This window comes from Lepidochelys kempii, chromosome 3 (genome assembly GCF_965140285.1).
Source record: "Lepidochelys kempii isolate rLepKem1 chromosome 3, rLepKem1.hap1, whole genome shotgun sequence".
NCBI lineage: Eukaryota > Metazoa > Chordata > Testudines > Cheloniidae > Lepidochelys > Lepidochelys kempii.
Genome location: NC_136382.1, coordinates 92,818,394 through 92,837,360, shown reverse-complemented (window position 1 = coordinate 92,837,360; position 18,967 = coordinate 92,818,394). Strand labels below are relative to the sequence as shown.

The 18,967-nt window shown below is 40.8% G+C and overlaps 1 protein-coding gene across 1 annotated transcript in view; it reads left to right on the top strand.

The window, feature by feature from the left end:
• Positions 1–18,967, top strand: part of MAN1A1 (mannosidase alpha class 1A member 1) — a 215,307-nt gene that overhangs the window by 39,479 nt on the left and 156,861 nt on the right. The window contains exon 2 of the mRNA XM_073337170.2: positions 11,209–11,305. Coding sequence (XP_073193271.1) covers positions 11,209–11,305 — 97 coding nt within the window. The remainder of the gene's footprint in view (positions 1–11,208; positions 11,306–18,967) is intronic.

Below are 18,967 nucleotides of genomic sequence, written 5' to 3'. Positions count from 1 at the left end.
CTTTACAGGTGAAAGGGTTTTGGCCAGGAGGGATTTTATAGCACTGTATACAGAAAGATGGTTACCCTTCCCTTTATTTTTCTGACAATCGACATTATATAAAACTGCATATTGCCTTTGAATACTGTAGGAAGTGAGGCAGTGATAAGTTTGGATCCAATTTTGGGTAAACCAGTTCCATATTCAGGGGGTTTTAAGCTTCTTCAGAGGCTAGCTAGGGAGGATGCTTCGATTTCCTCTGTAAAGCTTTGGAGGGAGGTTCAAAACACTGCTGCTTTGAGTTGATACTGATAACAGTACAAAGCCTAATCATTTAGGAGAAATCACAGTGTATTGGCTCTCTAATGGGTAAGGTTCGGCACCCTGATTTAAACCAGCCCATATGATTTCTAGCAATCTGGATTGTGATCTTCCTTGAATTGTGGACAATGATGTTGATTGGAGATGGTTCAGAGACGAGCCATATGAATGATTAAAGGATTGGAAATCATCCCTTACAGTGAGGGAGTCAAGGAGCTCTATCTATTTATCTTATCAAAGAGAAGGTTAAGGGGTGGCTTGATCACAGCCCAGAAGTACTTACATGGGGAACAGAAATTTGATAAGTGTTCTTCAATCTAGTAGACAAATATATAACAAGACACAATGGCTAGAAGTTGAAGTTAGACAAATTTAGATTAGGAAATAAGGCGCACATTTTAAGTATTGGTAATTAACCATTGGACAGCTTACTAAGGTTATGGTGGATTGCCCATCATTGGAAACTTTGTAAAATCAGGATTGAATGCTTTTCTAAAAGGTGTGCTGTAGTTCAAAAAGGAATAAATTAGGGAAGCCTTATGGCCTGTTACGCAGGGTCAGACTAAATGATCGCAGTGGTCCCTTGTGGCCTTAAGAAATGTAAACTAAAAGTGGGGGATGGAGAGCATCTTGTAAATGAAATATTAAAGTTTGTAACAGAGGATTGTTTAGCCAGAAAATGTTTAGTAAAATTCCATTCTTAATGTCAGTGCCAGAAACCTTGCCAAATCCAAGACTTCATATGTGACTATCATCTGCTAAAGTGGTCAGACTTAAGGTAATTTTTTTGTTTAATGTATGTTGGAAGTAGAGCTACTACTTTGTAACACTAATGCAGTGATACTCAGACCTCAGTGGTTCAGGAGCCAATTTAGCTCAAATCAGCATTTCCCAAAAGAGCCACAGTATTGTGAATTCATTGTTTAATTTACTATAGTACCATATATTAATATTTAAACAGTATAACAGGAAATATTTAGGGGTGTGTGTGTATGCACAGCAGAATGAGCAAGTATTTTATCAACTACAATTGGTTAACATAGCAAACGCATCCTGACTGATTAATAACTTAAGTTGTTTAATAATCAGTGTTTTAATATCATGTGCTGCAAAGAGCCACAGGAGACACATTAAAGAACCACTTGCGACCCTATGCCTCAGTCTGAGTATCACTGACATTAATTTAATATTAATGGAAAATGGTACGACAATGATTTGAGGGGGGGAAAAAAGTGCACAAGAATTTTAAATTATTAAGCTCCAATAAACAAGACTTCTTGGCTAATTAAAAATACAAATTTGAGACTGATTTTTGTCTGTCTAGCATGTAGTGCTAACTAAAACGAGTCTATTAATCTACGGTATTTTGTCTCTTGTTCTCTGTACAACAAAAACAATATTAAGAAACTATAGGGGGCACAGTTGTCTACTCCATGTACATAAATATGCAAGTTCTAGCTGCGTAGTGTTACCTGGGTCTCCTGGAGGCTTCTGAAATCTAGAACACAATGAAGAGCACCAGAGGTCTGACAAACTATTTATAAGGGATGCTGCTTTATATACTACGTTGCATTAAAAAAAAAAAAAAAACTTGTATTGAGCTAAAGTTAAACTAAAAAGTGTCTGTAGAAAACTAATTGGAAATAAACTTGACTAAAAGTTTAATAGTCATAGCTAGCTGACAATAAGCAAAACAAATTGAAATTTTAAAGTGATATGGGAAAACATAGGAAAACGTTCTGTAAGTGTGGCATATACAACAAGAAAATGAGTAAGCTTGGCTGTTAGTGGTTTTGAACCCCTATCCATTTGTTCTGTTACTTACTTACTATAGGAGAAGCTCGTAGTTACCCTATATTTAAGTTGCCTAACACTGTCCATTATAAAGGATTTCTGCAACCTTTCTTTGAGAATCTCTCAGCTCCGTTATTTGCTACAGGTCTTTGATGTTCAGCACAGTTCATGGCCTGAGGCTAAAGAAGTGACTTTTCTTGTTCTGTGAAATTCCATTCAGATTTTACTGAGGAATAGTATGTTTAAAAATGGCTATTTCCTTTCTTTTGCTTGCCTTTTTTAGGAAATGGCAGCATGGATTCATTCAGAGGCCAGGCTTGCATCTGTGGCAGCACCACCAACACCTGCTGCCTGAGCAGTAGGGAGCTAGGTGAAGCTGCTGGAGGGAGGACGAGGGGGCTGATTGCACCCTGGACCCAGCACTCCTTGCACTTTGAGCACATTGCTAGACCTGTAGCTCTAGTAGCAGTCTCTGCTGTAATACTGCAGGTTTGAGGTTCAAACCTTGTTGATTCAGAAGGCTTGAGTAGGTTGTTAGCTGCACATACTTAACTTGATTTTGCTTTGAGTTTTTTAAAAACAAATCCATAAACTCAGGAAATTTCATACTCAATCTGTTAAAAGAATGCCAAGGTTGCAAAGCCAAGCAGTCAAAACTTAGGAAGTGGCAAATTTAGGGTGGCCTGTGCAGTCTTAATTTGACCCCCATACTGATACAGTTATTAATTACATGATGACATATTATCATTTTCTTTACAAGATTCCTGCACACTTTATTCACTTTACAGGATAGGTACACAAGGGGGCAGAATTGAAATTCCTCTACAAGTACCAGATTTATGGTTGCCCAATTCTCAAGTGTTTTTGCAACCTTTAAGTTACATTTAAAATAGTTTTTAGTATAATTATAACTATTCAGAATTTTGCTGTAATGGTACAATACTACTTTTTCAGTTTCTTAACTTTTTTTTGTTCCTTCTACATAAAGATAATCTGCTATTTCTGTTATCAGAGAGATCAGCATGGCTATGTAAAGCAGCAAATGTGAGTTGTCTTTGTAGGAGATTCCAGCTTTTCTCCCCGTGCAGAATTCTAGGTGCCCGGAAGTTGATGATTTTGTATAAAAAGAGACTATTATGAAATAGATATATAAATCTAGTAATGCAGCCACACCTATCTAGTCAGAATGCTGAAAGTATTACTGTATGATAGCCCAATCTGGGGGAAAAAAATTAGTTACAGCCTGTATAAAGGAATAGCTTCTTGTTCTCTTCAAGCATTAGTGGGACTTGACAATAGTAGTCAATCCTATGGTCACCTCAGGGAGTTTTCTACTTCTTGAAAAGTAATTTGATAGCATCAAAGTTTCTGTGGTAGAAATAAATGTTACCTTGTCTTTTGAGTATTGCCAGTATGAATCCCCTTCCTTGGTGTGAATGCACCTTGCATGCCTGAGCTCAGATATTTCTAGAGAGCAGTATCTCAGCTTGTGCACTCAACCAGCGTGTGACTTTTACCTGAAGACACACAAGGGGATACAGAAGAAGAAAAAAGAGCAAGTATACAGATGCAAATAAGTAGCCACATTGAGCGTTGTAGTTCTTTTCTTAAGATGTTGTCCTTTTATTGTTGACATGATTTTTAGAATAGCCCAATTAACCTATTAATGACATTAACTTGCAGGTTAAAAACTTACCCACTATAATATGTATCATATCAGACAGATAAGGAACATTGAGGTCTTTCATTTTTAAGTTTGAAAAGTTAGTTGGCTCTGCCACTAGCTAAGCATTCTATTAGCAATAATTTAAGGTTAACTTCAGCAGATGAACATTCTACTTGCTGCTGCAGAACTGCACTCAAATTTTCTCAATACCAATAAATATTAAACACTTGTGAAAGGAGCTTATTAAATATAAAAAATTGCTTATTAAATACAAAAATTTAAGTCCTCTTGTTAAAATATCTGTTTGGCTAGTTCAGTTTTGAATTCACTTCGAGGCAGTTTGATCTCTTCATTTTTTGCCAAGTATGCTTATTCTTTGACTTGATTAAACTGACGAATGTGTCTTTAATGATATTAAATGGTAACTTTTTACCTAGTTTTCTAAGCTGGTCTTTGTCACATACACTCAACTCTGCACAATGATTGTATCTGATTACTAAAAACTCATGAAGACCTGAAGAGCTCTTCGTAGCTCAAAAGCTTGTCTCTCTCACCAACAGAAGTTGGTCCAATAAAAGATATTACCTCCTCCACCTTGTCTCTCTTATATCTTGGGACCAACATGGCTGCAACAACACTGAAAACTAAAAATTCATGTTTATCACTGATTGATTTTAACATAAGGCATGATAAGTTAAGGCATTGTTAAGGCATGATAATATCACTCCTAATGCTAATCCTAATACAATCTTCCAGTTCATGTTCTGGTGTTTCCACATTTATTGATTAAAAGGAAGGCTCAACTGTTAAATTAAGCATTCCAGCTATAAAGACCATACTGCACTGTATTGTATTGTGTCGACTAATTCCATTTAACTGTAAGTTCCTCTGGGCCAGGGACTTGACTATTTGGTGCACTTCACCTATTGTACGTCTGTAACATATGTGCTTTTCTCTACTTGCTGAATGGCTCTACAGAAGACCACAAAAGCTAAGGTCTTTCTAAGGTCTTTTATTAACACAACCCAGCCTGTATCCTTGCAATATTTAGTAACCAGAAAGATAAGTATTCTGATTCTCTTCTGCTTCATTAGGAAAGTGTCTCCGTGAAACCAAATAAAAGACTTTTCTCTAAGCTGTCATGACATAATGACAAAACTCATCTGAACATCAGATGAAATAATTAGGATAAGTGCTTAGTACAGTCAAATTGTGATTCTTGTAAAATACAAGCAATATGCAGAAGTCTCTGTGGAGCATAATAAAAGTATCCTCGCCTTCCAGAAAACTGTTGTGAAGTATTCTGGGAAACCTTTCAGGGCAGAATTTGTTTCTGAGAAGAAAAATAATTGCTACTACTCTTTTCTGCTGTTGCTAGATAGAAGATACACTGTCTTGTACAAAATATGATGGATTCAATGGTCTGGCTAACAGACCTAGCCATTTTTCAATTATTTCAACACCAGTGGGTCAAATACCTCTGTTAGATAATATTTTATATCATATAAATACTCTTTGCTGTTTTGAAAAGGAAGGTGCTGAGCCCAGATGCAGAAAGTGAGCATCCTTCTTGATCAGCAGTTAAGAATCTGATATTCAGGGGTCAGGGCTGCTCTGTTTAAATGAAGTAGACAACTAGGATTCCTATTAAATCATGTTAATTATACTGTCATTATTTGATGGTTGTGTTGGTGTTTAAACTAAACTTTACAAACTCTATCTTTCTTCTTTAGCCAGCTTTCAGTCTAATATTTGGGTGATTTCAGTATACCTTGTTAAGTTTATCAAAATGTGTGGAGAGGGTAGAAAGTATTATCTAAATAAAGCACATTTCAGTCCATGTCAAAAGCAGAACTCATTGCAAAATGGGGTAGGGGGGAATCTTGCCCATTTTTGTGGAATTGAGTTGCCAAGTTTTGGTCAAAACAAATATTTGTCATGATCTGACCACAGGTGTATTAGAGAGTACAAGAATGTAGTGCTGATTAAGGTCCATAACTGGGTATTGAAGTGAGGATTATGTTTTCCCATCCCAAGGGTATAATTATAATATTGGGATATATATTGAAGATACAGATTACAGAAAAACAATTATTTTAAGTAACAAAATATACTGGTGTCTGCACTGGGTATATTCATTCTCCCTTCATCCTTCTGTAGCCACACTTTACTCTTAGAGCAATTTTACATGCTACAGAAGGGGAGGAAGGAGAATGGATATAGCCCAGTGCAGACCTCAGGGCTAGGGTAAGGAAACCTGAATAAACTAACTTTTGGTGTTCAGGAATTATGCTGCTCTCCCACCTGCTCCTCTGAAGTTGATTCCCACCACCACGTCCTCTTGCTCTGTAGCTGCAGGTGGTGTGGCCCTGCAGGAGTGTTTCTTCTAGAAGCTTGCTGGATTCTAGGGGAGGATGGAATAATAACTCAATGAAAAGCCAAAAAAAGACAGGAAGCAAATATCCATTCTCCTCTTGTTCATATTTATACCAATGTGGATGGTTTGGCTTTAAAAATGAAATAAAATGACAGTAAGTAAGGCCCTGTCTATGCTAAGGAAATTGAGTCCTATGCAAACCCTTAATGAAGACAGGCCTCCACTGCTGCAGTGCAACTTTACCTTGGTTCAGCCTGCTACAAACTGTTTTAGTCAGAAAATCCCCAAGAATAAAGATCAAATATTTCTCTTGGATGCAGGCATACAACTTTGAAGCCGGTGGGAATTGCAAACATTTAGGGAAGATCTACACTACGGGGTTAAGTCAACCTATGTTATACAACTCACGCTATGTGAATAATATAGCTGGAGTCGATGTAGCTTAGGTTGACTTATTGCAGTGTATGCACTGTGCTGGGTCGATGGGAGAGTTGACTTACCTTATGCTTCTCGTTCTGGTGGAGTACCAGAGTCGACGAGAGTGATCTGAGGTTGATTTAGCGGGTCTTTGTTGCAGCACTGATCCACGGTATGTGTAGATATACCCTTAGTGAGTGACAGAATTTTGAGGCTGTTAACTTGTCCAGCATTGCTAGTGTACTCCCGTAAATAGAAATTTCAACAGTTAACAAGCACCATCTGAAGAAGGTTTTATTGCCTTTGCTCATTATTGGATATAAGTGTAGACTTGATGGACGGTCAAGACACCGATCAGTATATAACATGCTCCCTTCAGTTTTTAACTCCTTTGTTCCATTTGTAGCCTATATGTCACCGGACACCATCTACAATAAAGGGTCATTAGGCAGTAGACAGATTAGCAACATTGACTCTGAATTCCCATATTGTTAGTCAAACATTTGAGGTTATTTGAATGTAGGTATACATGTAATGGTACTTTCACGCCCCTGTTAAAGAATGTATTCTGTGAGTTCAGAGTGGTGAAGTTGATTGTAAAATGAAATGTTAGATCACAAATGTGATTTGTGTCCAGTTCATTTTGCTGTTGGCATTACAAGAAATATATGCTTCAAATGAAGCTGGAGTTTGAGATTTGAGAGATACTGGAGACTAGTGTCAGTTTAAAAGTTCTGAATTATGTTAACTTCTTAGTGAATGCTCTATAATGATTCCACAAGATTGTAACTGATGCTGGCTGAAGCCTCGTGAAACATACTTTACAGGGAGATTTTTCTTTGTTTAAAACAGGGGTCGGCAACCTTTCAGAAGTGGTGTGCCGAGTCTTCATTTATTCACTTTAATTTAAGGTTTCGCGTGCCAGTAATACATTAACTTTTTTAGAAGGTCTCTTTCTATGAGTCTATATATTATATAACTAAACTATTGTCGTATGTAAGTAAACAAGGTTTTCAAAATGTTTAAGAAGCTTCATTTAAAATTAAATTAAAATGCTGATCTTACGCTGCCAGCCCGCTGCCAGCCTGGGGTTCCGTTCACCTAGGCTGGCAGCAGGCTGAGCGGGGTCTGCGGCCGGGACGCGGGGCTCGCGGCCGGGCCGGGACGCGGGGCTCGCGGCCACTCAGCCCAGTGTTGGTCTGGGGTTCAGTCTGCCGCCTCCTGCCAGCCAGGGTTCCGGCTGCTGTCCCCGCTCAGCCTGCTGCCAGTTTGGGATCCCGGCCCTGCCCACACAGAGTGGGTACCTACCTTCTCCCTGATTCTAGCCCAGTCTCTTCCTCTCTCTCTGCACTGAGCTGAGGATGGAAGTGCACTGAGCACAGGGCTGGAGGTAAAGGAGCAGGCTGGGGGTTGGGGTGCAGGGGGGGAAGTGTGGGGGTCAGGGCGGAGGGCTGGGTGTGTGTGTGTGTGTCGGGGGGGAGGGAGGTGCGGGGGTCAGGGCAGAGGGCTGGGTGTGTGTGTGTGTGTCGGGGGGGAGGGAGGTGCGGGGGTCAGGGCAGAGGGCTGGGTGTGTGTGTGTGGGGGGGGAGGTGCGGGGGTCAGGGCGGAGGGCTGGGTGTGTGTGGGGGGGGGAGGTGCGGGGGTCAGGGCGGAGGGCTGGGTGTGTGTGTGTGGGGGGGGGAGGTGCGGGGGTCAGGGCGGAGGGCTGGGTGTGTGTGGGGGGGGGGGGAGGTGCGGGGGTCAGGGCGGAGGGCTGGGTGTGTGTGTGGGGGGGGGGGAGGTGCGGGGGTCAGGGCGGAGGGCTGGGTGTGTGTGTGGGGGGGGGGGAGGTGCGGGGGTCAGGGCGGAGGGCTGGGTGTGTGTGTGGGGGGGGGGGAGGTGCGGGGGTCAGGGCGGAGGGCTGGGTGTGTGTGTGGGGGGGGGGAGGTGCGGGGGTCGGGGGGTGTGGGCTGGGGGGCTCACAGCCCCCTGTCCAGAGCGGCTCACAGCAGGGGCCTGGAGGGGATATACCCTGACTCCACCCCCCACTCCCGCCCCCACTTCCTCCTCAGAGTAGTGAGCGTGCTAGGGCTCTGCTTCTCCTCCTCCCGTACAAGGGCCATCAGCTGATTGGCGGCAGGGAGGAAGAGGAGGAGGGGCAGGAACCCCGAATGCTGGGGTAATAGGCAGGGGAGGAGGGAGCTTGCCTGCTTTGCAGCAGCAGCCAACAGAATCAAGCTTCTTCGACCTGGCCGGGGGAGCAAAGAAGAGCCAGCTGAGTCAGGCAGTATTTTTAATGGCACGCTGCTGCCTTCCAGGGTCCTGGCCTGGGTTCGGCAGCGGTCTGAGCGGGGCCGGTGGCTGGGACCTGGCAGGCAGCAGCGTGCCATAGGTTGCTGACCCCTGGTTTAAAACTAGATTGTGAAAAAAATTATTGGTTAACATACTTTCTGGTTTACATATATGCAGAGCAGCTCGGGGGGGATAAAAATATCTTGCTGCCTCTTGACTTAATATTTCACAGGAGTATTTGTTATGAAAAGGTTATTTGAGAGGTATAAATAGACATCCATCTTAATGGCTTGCTAACTGTGAAACATTTAGCTTTGTAGGTTTCAGAGTAGCAGCTGTGTTAGTCTGTATTCGCAAAAACAAAATGAGTACTTGTGGCACCTTAGAGACTAACATATTTATTTGAGCATAAGATTTCGTGAGCTACAGCTCACTTCATCGGACTTCACCGATGAAGTGAGCTGTAGCTCACGAAAGCTTATGCTCAGATAAATTAGTCTCTAAGGTGCCACAAGTACTCATTTTCTTTTCACTTAGCTTTGTCGGAGCTGTTGCCCCCCACCACCCCAGAAGAGGGCACTGTGTGTGTTGAGGAGCAACCTTGTTGCCATCCCTTTATCAAGCTCTGTCCTATTGACATAGGCCTCCCTCCTCCTCCTCCTCCTCCTCATTTACGCAGGAGTTTCCTTCCAGGACTGAATCCAACTTGCTGGAAGATGGGTATTCAGATAAGCGGGGTGGGCATAGGGACCCAGCCTAACTAGAGAGTGGTGATGGGTCCTCACCAGTCCAGCAGACTTGTGTAGATGGAGCCATTCTGAAGGTCTGGGATTAGGAGGTAGCACTGTCCAGCAAGGGGGTCACTACTCCCGGGGTCCAGAGTTCTGCTCTCTGTTTGCAGAGTTTCTGCTTGGTCTCCCCAGCAGAGAAGGTCAACTGCTAGTTGGTGGCTGCTGCAGCAGTGAGGTAGCAAGACTGGCAAGGAGCCTTGTTCCAGCAGTTGAGACGCGCTCTCATAGCCCCATCCACTTCTGCCAGACAAAACCCGCTCCTGACACCAGTCCTTCAGTGTGGCCCCATCAGGTACTAGTGTCTGTTCGACAGCCTTGTCATGTGCTCTCCATCTGGGGGGCACATCCCACGTTTTACAAACCTCCGCTTCAGTACATTCCAGAGAAGCATCATGGTCTGGCTAGGTGTGGTTTAGTGTTCATATATATAGGTTCTGTGGCTCTGAGAAAACAACACACTTGAAGAAATATTCTGTTCAGGTGACGACGTGTTTTAGAGGTTGTGTCCACTTAAAATGCTACAGCTGAACCAGTGTAGATGCTACCTATGCTGACAGGAGGACTTATCCTGTTGGTGTAGGTCATCCCCTTCTCCAAGAGGCAATAGCTAGGTCGACATAAAAATTCTTCTGTCGCTCTAATGCTGTCTATACCTGGGCTGAGGCTGGTTTAAGTACACCACTCAGACATGGATTTTTATTTATTTTATTTATTTATTTTTGCGCCCCGGACTAGTGTGGTTAAATGGCTCTAATTTGCTGGTGTAGCTCAGGCCTTAGTAATCTTCCCTTGAGGTAATGGAATTCCTCAAAATGAGTTTAGTACTTTCAGAGACCAACATACCTATTGATATGGGTATATATTTGCATTAGTGTGAATGTTCAATTATAGAAAGAAAGCATTGGCTACTGCCGCTAAATGACATCCAGAAGCAGCAAAGTATTTAGTATGACACTGCCTCTCTCCATTCACTGTTGCAAATTATAGTAATTTTAAAATATCAACATATCTTCTTAAATGAAGCAGCGAGCAGCTATGGTAGCGATATCAATTTTCCCCCCACGTATTTTGCCTAACCCGCTTCAGCTGATGTTACTTGTACGGATCTTGAACCAGCTGGTTTGTATCCAAGCCACAATCTCTTTGCCAGATATTGAAAACTACTCTTAATCTTTGCCAAATTTTGACCTGTTAAAAATTGCGCTCTCCTGCTCCAGGAGAATGCATGTCAGACTGTCTTCAAAGTAATATTTACTTGTCTTGGTTCCAGCCATTTACCCAAGGAAAATTCTTAACTGAATTAATATACTGTGTATATATCAAATTTCATCTTGATGAGAATTAATTGGTCTCTATTGTAAATTTGAGGATTTAATTGAAATGGAACCTCTAGTATAACCATAGTATCGCATCAGTAACACAGTGCTGTTAAATTGTTGTTTGATGAAATATCTTACACTTCTAATACATACAACCATAATTCAATGCGTAAATAAATTCAACACTTCTTGAAAATACAGTATATTCTCAGTATTTACTGTTATGTTTTCTTGTTAAATCAACATTATAATCCTGCTTTCATTTCCCTCCAGATGATGAAACATTCCTGGGATAATTATAAGCGTTACGCTTGGGGATTAAATGAACTGAAACCCATATCTAAGCAAGGACATTCAAGCAATTTATTTGGTGAGTAGTTTGTGCTTTTGTACTTAGTGACATGTATGTTAGGACAGTAAATCAGTTGAGGAGATTACAGTGGTGACACACGTGCTCTTCCCACCTGTTGTGATACTGATGTTTTTTGCATAGCATGTTTTGTATAGTAGTTAACAGACTCAGGTGACAGCTGCATTGCCTTGTCACAAGTTATGTCATCTTGCTCCTCTGAATGAAGATAATGAAGCATATCGGCGCTATACCATATGTAGGTAATTGCACTGTATTACACTACTCTGATTCAGATCACTTTGTCACTTCACACGGTAAAAACAAAAAATAAAAATTAAATGCTAGACCAGGGATGTAGCTACCACTTCCATGGAAGTGCAAAAGTGGAACTTTCACAAGTATCTTCTGGCGAGGAGTGAGTGACCTGTTAATTGACTTGAAATGGAGAAAATCTTTAACTGGTTTTCTCTTCTGTGAGATGGCCTATAGTTGTACCCATAAATGTTGCAAGAGATATAGCTATAAATTAGTGTTAAACATTTCTTCAGCCTGAAATTAGCTTGAAAAAGTTACAGCTGTATTGGAAGAAGAATGTGGACAGAAGACTAACGTAATGCATTTTAGAAATATCTTTTAAATTTAGAAATGGTGCAGAACTGAAAAGAAGAGCAGCAGCTAAAGGGGAGGTTGAGTGGAGAACACTGCTTCCTTATGCACAGATTAATGTTGGCTTAAACCTTGTACAACAGGAAAAAACCTGAAAATTGCTCATTAGAATATAGAAACTATTGTTAGCCTTCATTATTCTAGAAATAGTAAAAGTGAACTAATTTCCTGATGCCCGCAAGATGATGCATAGCTTTGATTTATTAGAAAGATACAAAAATATGTGAAGCTATGTGCATGTGTATGGTATGTAAAAATAGGACATTTATATTTTGCTTGAAATGGGAGAAGAGATGAAAAATTGTATTATCTTTGGATGACCCTCCTAAAACAGCCTAAGTGCAGCATTTAGCAAATCCTCAAGAATTAAGTATTCTAGTGCAACATTTCCAGAAGTTCAGGTTTTACTCCCCTCAGGATTCAAAGATCATGAGTGTGTGTGTGTGTGTGAGAGGGGAGGAATGGGGTGGTGGGAAGGGGGTGAGAACATAAGAATGTCCATAACGGGTCAGACCAGTGGTCCGGCTAGCCCAGTACCCTTTTTTCTGACAGTGGCCAGGGCAATTGAGTGATCCATCTTCTGGTGTCCAGTCCCAGCATCTGGGAGTAAGAAACTTAGGGACACCCAGAGCATGGGGTTGCATCTCTGATGATCTTGGTAAATTGCCATTGATAAACTTCTCCTCCGTGAACTTATCTAATTCTTCTTTGAACTCTGTTATACTTCTGGCCTTCACAACACCCCATGGCAACGAGTTCCACAGGTTGACTGCGCGTTGTGTGAAGATGTATTTCCTTCTGTTATGTGAAGAGGTAAAAAATAACACTTCCCTATTCACTTTCTACACCCCATTTATGGTTTTATAGACACCTATCATATCTTCCCTTTGTTCACCTTGGAAAAGAGACCACTGTCCCAGTTTTTGTATCTCTCCTCATCTGGAAGCTGTTCCATACCCCTAATAATTTTTGTTGCCCTGCTCTGTACCTTTTCCATTTCTAATATCTGTTTTTTGAAATGGGGAAACCAGAACTGTATGTGGTATTCAAGGTGTGGGCGTACCATGGATTTATATAGTGGCATTATATATTCTGTCTTCTCAATCCCTTTCTTAATGGTTCCTAACATTCTGTTAGCTTTTTTGGCTGCCACTGCACATTTTGAGGAGATTTTTTCAGAGAACTGTCTACAATGACTCCAAGATCTTTCTTGAGTGGTAACAGCTAATTTAGACCCCATCATTTTGTGGGTATAGCTGAGATTGTTTTCCAATGTGCATTACTTTGCATTTATCAACATTGAATTTCATCTGCTATTTTGGTGTCGTCCAGTCACCCACTACTGTGAAAACTCTTTGCAGCTGTTCATAGCCTGCTTTGGACTTCACTATCTTGAGTAATTTTGTGTCTGCAAATTTTGCCATCTCACTGTTTATCCCTTTTTCCAGATCATTTATGAATATGTCTAATAGCACAGGTCCCAGTAGAGACCCCTGGGGGACACCACTATTTACTTCTCTCCCTTCTGAAAACTGACCATTTATTCCTACCCTTTTTCCTGTCTTTTAACCAATTACCAATCCACGCGAGGACCTTCCCTCTTATTCCATGACTGCTTATTTTGCTTAAGAGCCTTTGGTGAAGGACCTTATACTCGGACTTTCAGAAAACCTTTGACACTATCTGCACTGGATCACCTTTGTCCACGTTTGTTTGACCCTCTCAAAGAATTCTAATAGATTTGGTGAGGCATGATTTCCCTTCACAAAAGTCATGTTGACTCTTCGCCAATAAATAATGTTAATCTGTTTGTGTGATGATTTTCTTCTTTACTATAGCTTTAACCAATTTGCCTGAAAGTTAAGCTTACCGGCCTGTAATTGCCAGATGGCATCTGGAGCCTTTTAAAAAAATTGGTGTTACATTATGTATCTTCCTGTTACCTGGTACAGAGGCTGACTTAAGTGATCGGTGATATACCACAGCTAGTAGTTCTACAATTGCATACTTCGGTTCCATCAGGACTTTTGCATGAATACCATCTGGTCGTGGTGAGTTAGTACTTTTCAGGTTATCAGTTTGTTCCAAAACTTCGTCTATTGATGCCTTAATCTGGGACAGTTACTCAGATTTGTCACCTAAAAATGGCTCAGGTGTGGGAATCTCCCTCCCATCCTCCTGTAGTGAAGATTGATCAAAGGCTTCGTTTAGCTTCTCTGCAACAGCTTTGTCTTTCTAGACTGCTCCTTTGGCACCTCCATCATCCAGTGGCCTCACTGAGTGTTTGACAGGCTTCCTGCTTCTCATATACTTCAAGTATTTTTTGCTGTTTAGTTTTTGTCTTTCGCTAGTTGCTCTTCAAATTCTTTATTGGCCTTTATAATTATACTTGACTTGCCAGAGTTTATGCTGCTTTCTATTTTCTTCAGTAGGATTTGACTTCCAATATTTAAATTTTCTTTTGTCTCTAACTTCCTCTTTTTACTTTGTTTAGCCATTGCATTTTTTTGATCCTCTTACTGTGTTGTTTAATTTTGGGTATACATGTAATTTGAGCCTCAATTATGGTGTTTTGTAATAGTTTCCATGCAGTTGGGTGGCATTTCACTCTTGTCACTGTTCCTTTTAATTTCTGTTTTTAACTAGTGTCCTCATATTTGTGTCGTTACCCTTTTTGAAGTTAAATGCTACTGTGGGAGCTGCTTTGGTATATTTTAAATGTTAAATTTAGTTACGCTATTGTTATTACTGAGTGGTTCAGCTATATTCACCTCTTGTGTGCCACTTAAGACTAAATCAAAAAATGCCTCTCTCCTTGTGAGTTCCAGAACTAGCTGCTCCAGAAGCAGTTATTAATAGTGTCTAGCAATTTTATTTGTGCATCCCATCCTGGGCTGACATGTACCTAGTCAATACGGGGACAGTTGAAATCCCTCACTATTACTGAGTTTTCTATTTTTATAGCTTCTCATCTCCCTGAGCATTTCGTAATAACTTTCATCCACCTAGTCAGGTGGTTGGTAGTATATTCCTATTATACTCAAGCATGGAATTTCTATCCATAGAAATTCCATGGTACAGTTTGATTCATTTAAGATTTTTACTGAATTTGACTCTATATGCATGCTTTCATTTATAGTGCCACTCCCCCACCAGAACAACCTACTCTGTCATTCACATATATTTTGTCCCAATATCATCATACCATCAGGTTTCTGTGATGCCTACTATATCAATATCCTCGTTTAATACCAGGCACGCAAGTTCACCCATCTTAGTATTTAGATTTCTAGCATTTGTATATAAGCAGTTATAAAATGTATCAATATATAGTGGTCTGCCTTCATGTGATGTGATCTTTCTGTTTCTCTTCAGCTACTACCTGTATTTTATCAGTTTCTATCCTATCCTTTTTAATAGGATATAGAGAATCCCCATTAAAAGATCCTCCCCTAAGGGATGTCTCTGTCCCAAAAAGTGTGCTCCTCTGCACTTGTCAGCTTCCCCGACCCCCCTTAGTTTAAAAAAACTCCTCTGTAACCTTCTTAATTTTACATGTCAGCTATCTGGTTCTGTTTTGGTTTAGGTGGAGCCCATCCTTCCTATATAGGCTCCTCCTTTCCCAAAAATATTCCTCAATTCCTAATAATCCTAAAAACTTCCTCACTATGTCATAGTTTCATCTGCATGTTGAGATCCTGCAGTTCTGTCTGTCTAATTGGACACATGCATGGAACTGGAAGCATTTTGGAGAATGCTACCATGGAGGTCCTAGGCTTTAATCTCATATCTAGCAACCTAAATTTGGACTCCATGTCTCAAGAGATCAGCAACCTTTGCACCTAGCAGGCAGTTTACCTCCATGAGGGTCTCCAGGTGATTACAAACAGTTATTTATATTTCCTATGATCTCCCATTACTATTACCAATCTTCCTAATAACTGGGGTCCCCTCATCCAGAGGGGTGTCCTCAGTGTGAGAGGGTACTATGACATCATCTGGAAGGAGAGTCTCAACTATGGGATCATTTCCTTCCACTCCACTTTGATGTTCTCCAATTAGAATTTTTTCCTCCTCAACAGCACAGAGGCTGTCAGAGTAGGGGTCGGACTTCTCCACTTTGTCCCAGAAAGTCTTTCTTCCTTAGCTCCTCCAGTTCAGCCACTCTGGCCTCAAGAGCTCCTGCGTGGTCTTTGAGGGCCATGACTGCTTGCACCAAATGCACACACATGCCACTTGCCAACATATGTGAGTGAAAAGAGAAATTGGAAGCTATCCAAGTGTCAGCAGTGCAACAGTATCTGAGGGTATGTCTTCATTGCAGAGTCAGCCCAGACTCTTAGGTTTTTAGCTCAACCGCATCCACATACAAAAACCTCTATCTGGGTTTGGAGGTGCATTTAAGCCTAAACTGGAATCCACCCACTTTCCAGTGAGGACACAGACAAAAATCACTCAAATGCTGATAGTCTTCCATTGCTATTCCTGAAGAACAGACAAATTCTTCTGCAATTGACAATACTAACTGTGAAAGAATCCTAGTTTCTCAGCACAAAGAAGGATGGAATATGCCCCCAGAGACACATGTAGGTGAATGAAGAACCAGTGAGGACACAGTAACACAGATATGACTTAGATGTAGGGTTGCTCATGTCCAGTCTAGACTAACCAGGGTGCTCACAGCTGGGTACTGATCACGTAGGTTAACTCTGCTGTGAAGGCATATACTGAGTTTGCAAGGAGCCAGGAACAGTAGCTGAAGTATGAACTTATTCATTTCAGTGGGTGCTAATTCAGATGTCAAATAATAATTTAAATGTCAACAGTTAACTATTTCACTGCTTATCAAAGCATGTAAGAAAAGAGGATGTGTCATTATGAAGACGATTATTTTTTGGATAGGCCTAGAAATGCACAAGGTTTCCAGAGGGGCATGATTTGTTCCCTTTTCCTGAAGGGAGGTCTGCTGCTTTCGAAAGTGTGGGAAACGTTATTGTAGTCTCTAAATTTATGAGAACAGTGGCACCTTAAAGACTAACAGATTTATTTGGGCGTAAACCTTGTGGGTAAGAAACCTTCAGATCTGAAGAAGTGGGTGTTCTACCCACAAAAGCTTATGCCCAAATAAATCTGTTAGTCTTTAAGGTGCCACCAGACTCCTCATTGTTTTTGTGGACACAGACTAACATGGCTACCCTTCTGATAAATTTATGAGAACACTGTTTTTTTTTCCGTTTCAGTTAATTGCTGTTTGAAAAGTTTAATATTTGATTTGACTAAAATAGTTAAATGAAATAGTTTAAAATGTTACCTGGGTCTAATTTTAAATCCCTGTTTTTCTGATGTACATAAAACAGAAGTGAAATTTCACCTTTACTAATTGATTCAGGATGGATCCCTTTTCAGTAAATTCTGATAAGGGGCTATAATGCAATTTATCCACTGTTGTCATTTTGCATCCAGTATAAGTTGTTCCAGTACTCAGATAGTATAATCTGTCATCTGAAAACCGGAGACCAGTAGTTTAATAAGAAATAGCCATAAAATCATAAGAACAAGATGTCTAAGTAGGGGTTGTAATCCTTCATAACATCAGACAGACATGCAGAAAAATTATTAAAGATGTACTGTACTTTGAAATTTTTCTTATCTGTGGTTATAGCATTAGCAAAGGTCATGCTAGACATTCTTCACTGTGGAACAAGTGAGGTGTTATACTTAACCTTTACTTTTATGTGTCAAGGAAGAATAACAGCTATATTGTTGCTTGAAGTTTGACAATGATGGACAGATCACTTTGCTAATTATGCTTGTGGATATAATAGTGCAAGATTTAGATCTGAGTGGCTGGTGCAAACTACTCGTGAGACTAATAAACAAGAAAAAAAATTGAACATATCCCACTTAAAATGGCCACCATAAAAATTAAAGCTCTGGAGACCAATGAATCTGTGTGAAATGTAGCCGTTTTAGTCAATGTAGCCTGTGATAAACAGGATGAGAAAATGAACCTGGTACCAAAAATAGTGCGTGGGTCTCTAATACTGGGAAAAATTTCAGAGACCTATGAAAGCACTGAAGAAATCATGGAGCAGATAATGCGTTACCACATTGTCATGTGGTTCTGTTGTACCAATAAAATAAAAACCAGCAGGATCTTATTAAAGGGAAAAAGGCAAAATACCACATTTATTGTGAATACAGAAAGGATCATAGTAAGCAGTTAGTTATAGTTATAACATTCCATTCAATCTCAAATTTATTCTCACATTCATTCATTCATACAAACATACACACACACACACACACAGGTTCTGCAAGGTTGTTATCATAGTTACCAGCCTTAGAGTTGCTCATGCCAAGTCACTGGCCAGGTGGCCTGGACATGAGGAGGGAGCAGGGCCTTGTCAGATGCTCATCTGATGCTCCTGGAAGTTGGTTTGCAGAATCAGACCCCAAAGTTCTCACTTTTTAGAGTCTCTTTTTATAGGAATTTCTTCCTATGCCAGTCTATGGGAATTGCTTCATCATGCTGTTGCTGACTCAATCAGCAGATAGCACATTCCTGACGGCTCCAAGATGTTATCTTGTTCTTTGGTTCTCCCATTCTTGAGGCTGTTGGGTGGATTCCTCCGGGTGGGGTCCTCTGGTTATTTCCACTTGACACCTTCTTCAGCCGATGGACACTGGATTCTTAGGCTGGCACCTCCCTGATCATTCAGTTATTATCCACACCAAGCATCCATCCACATACATCCTCTATCTCTATTTTAATCACAATGGTTAATACAACAAAAGGGTGGGGAGTCTCTGGGTGCTGTTTCTGTTGTTAGAGTATTGCTTTGAGTCTCTCTCTCTTGTGAATTGCTTTGAGAACAGACTCTGTCTTAGAATGTACTAACACAGTTAGCAGCTTGCAAGTTTCACACATAGAGGGAGAGAAACAGTACCAAAAACCAAGAGACCTCTTAATTAGTAATACCCTGGAATTTAAACTCTGGGGAATCAAACTCA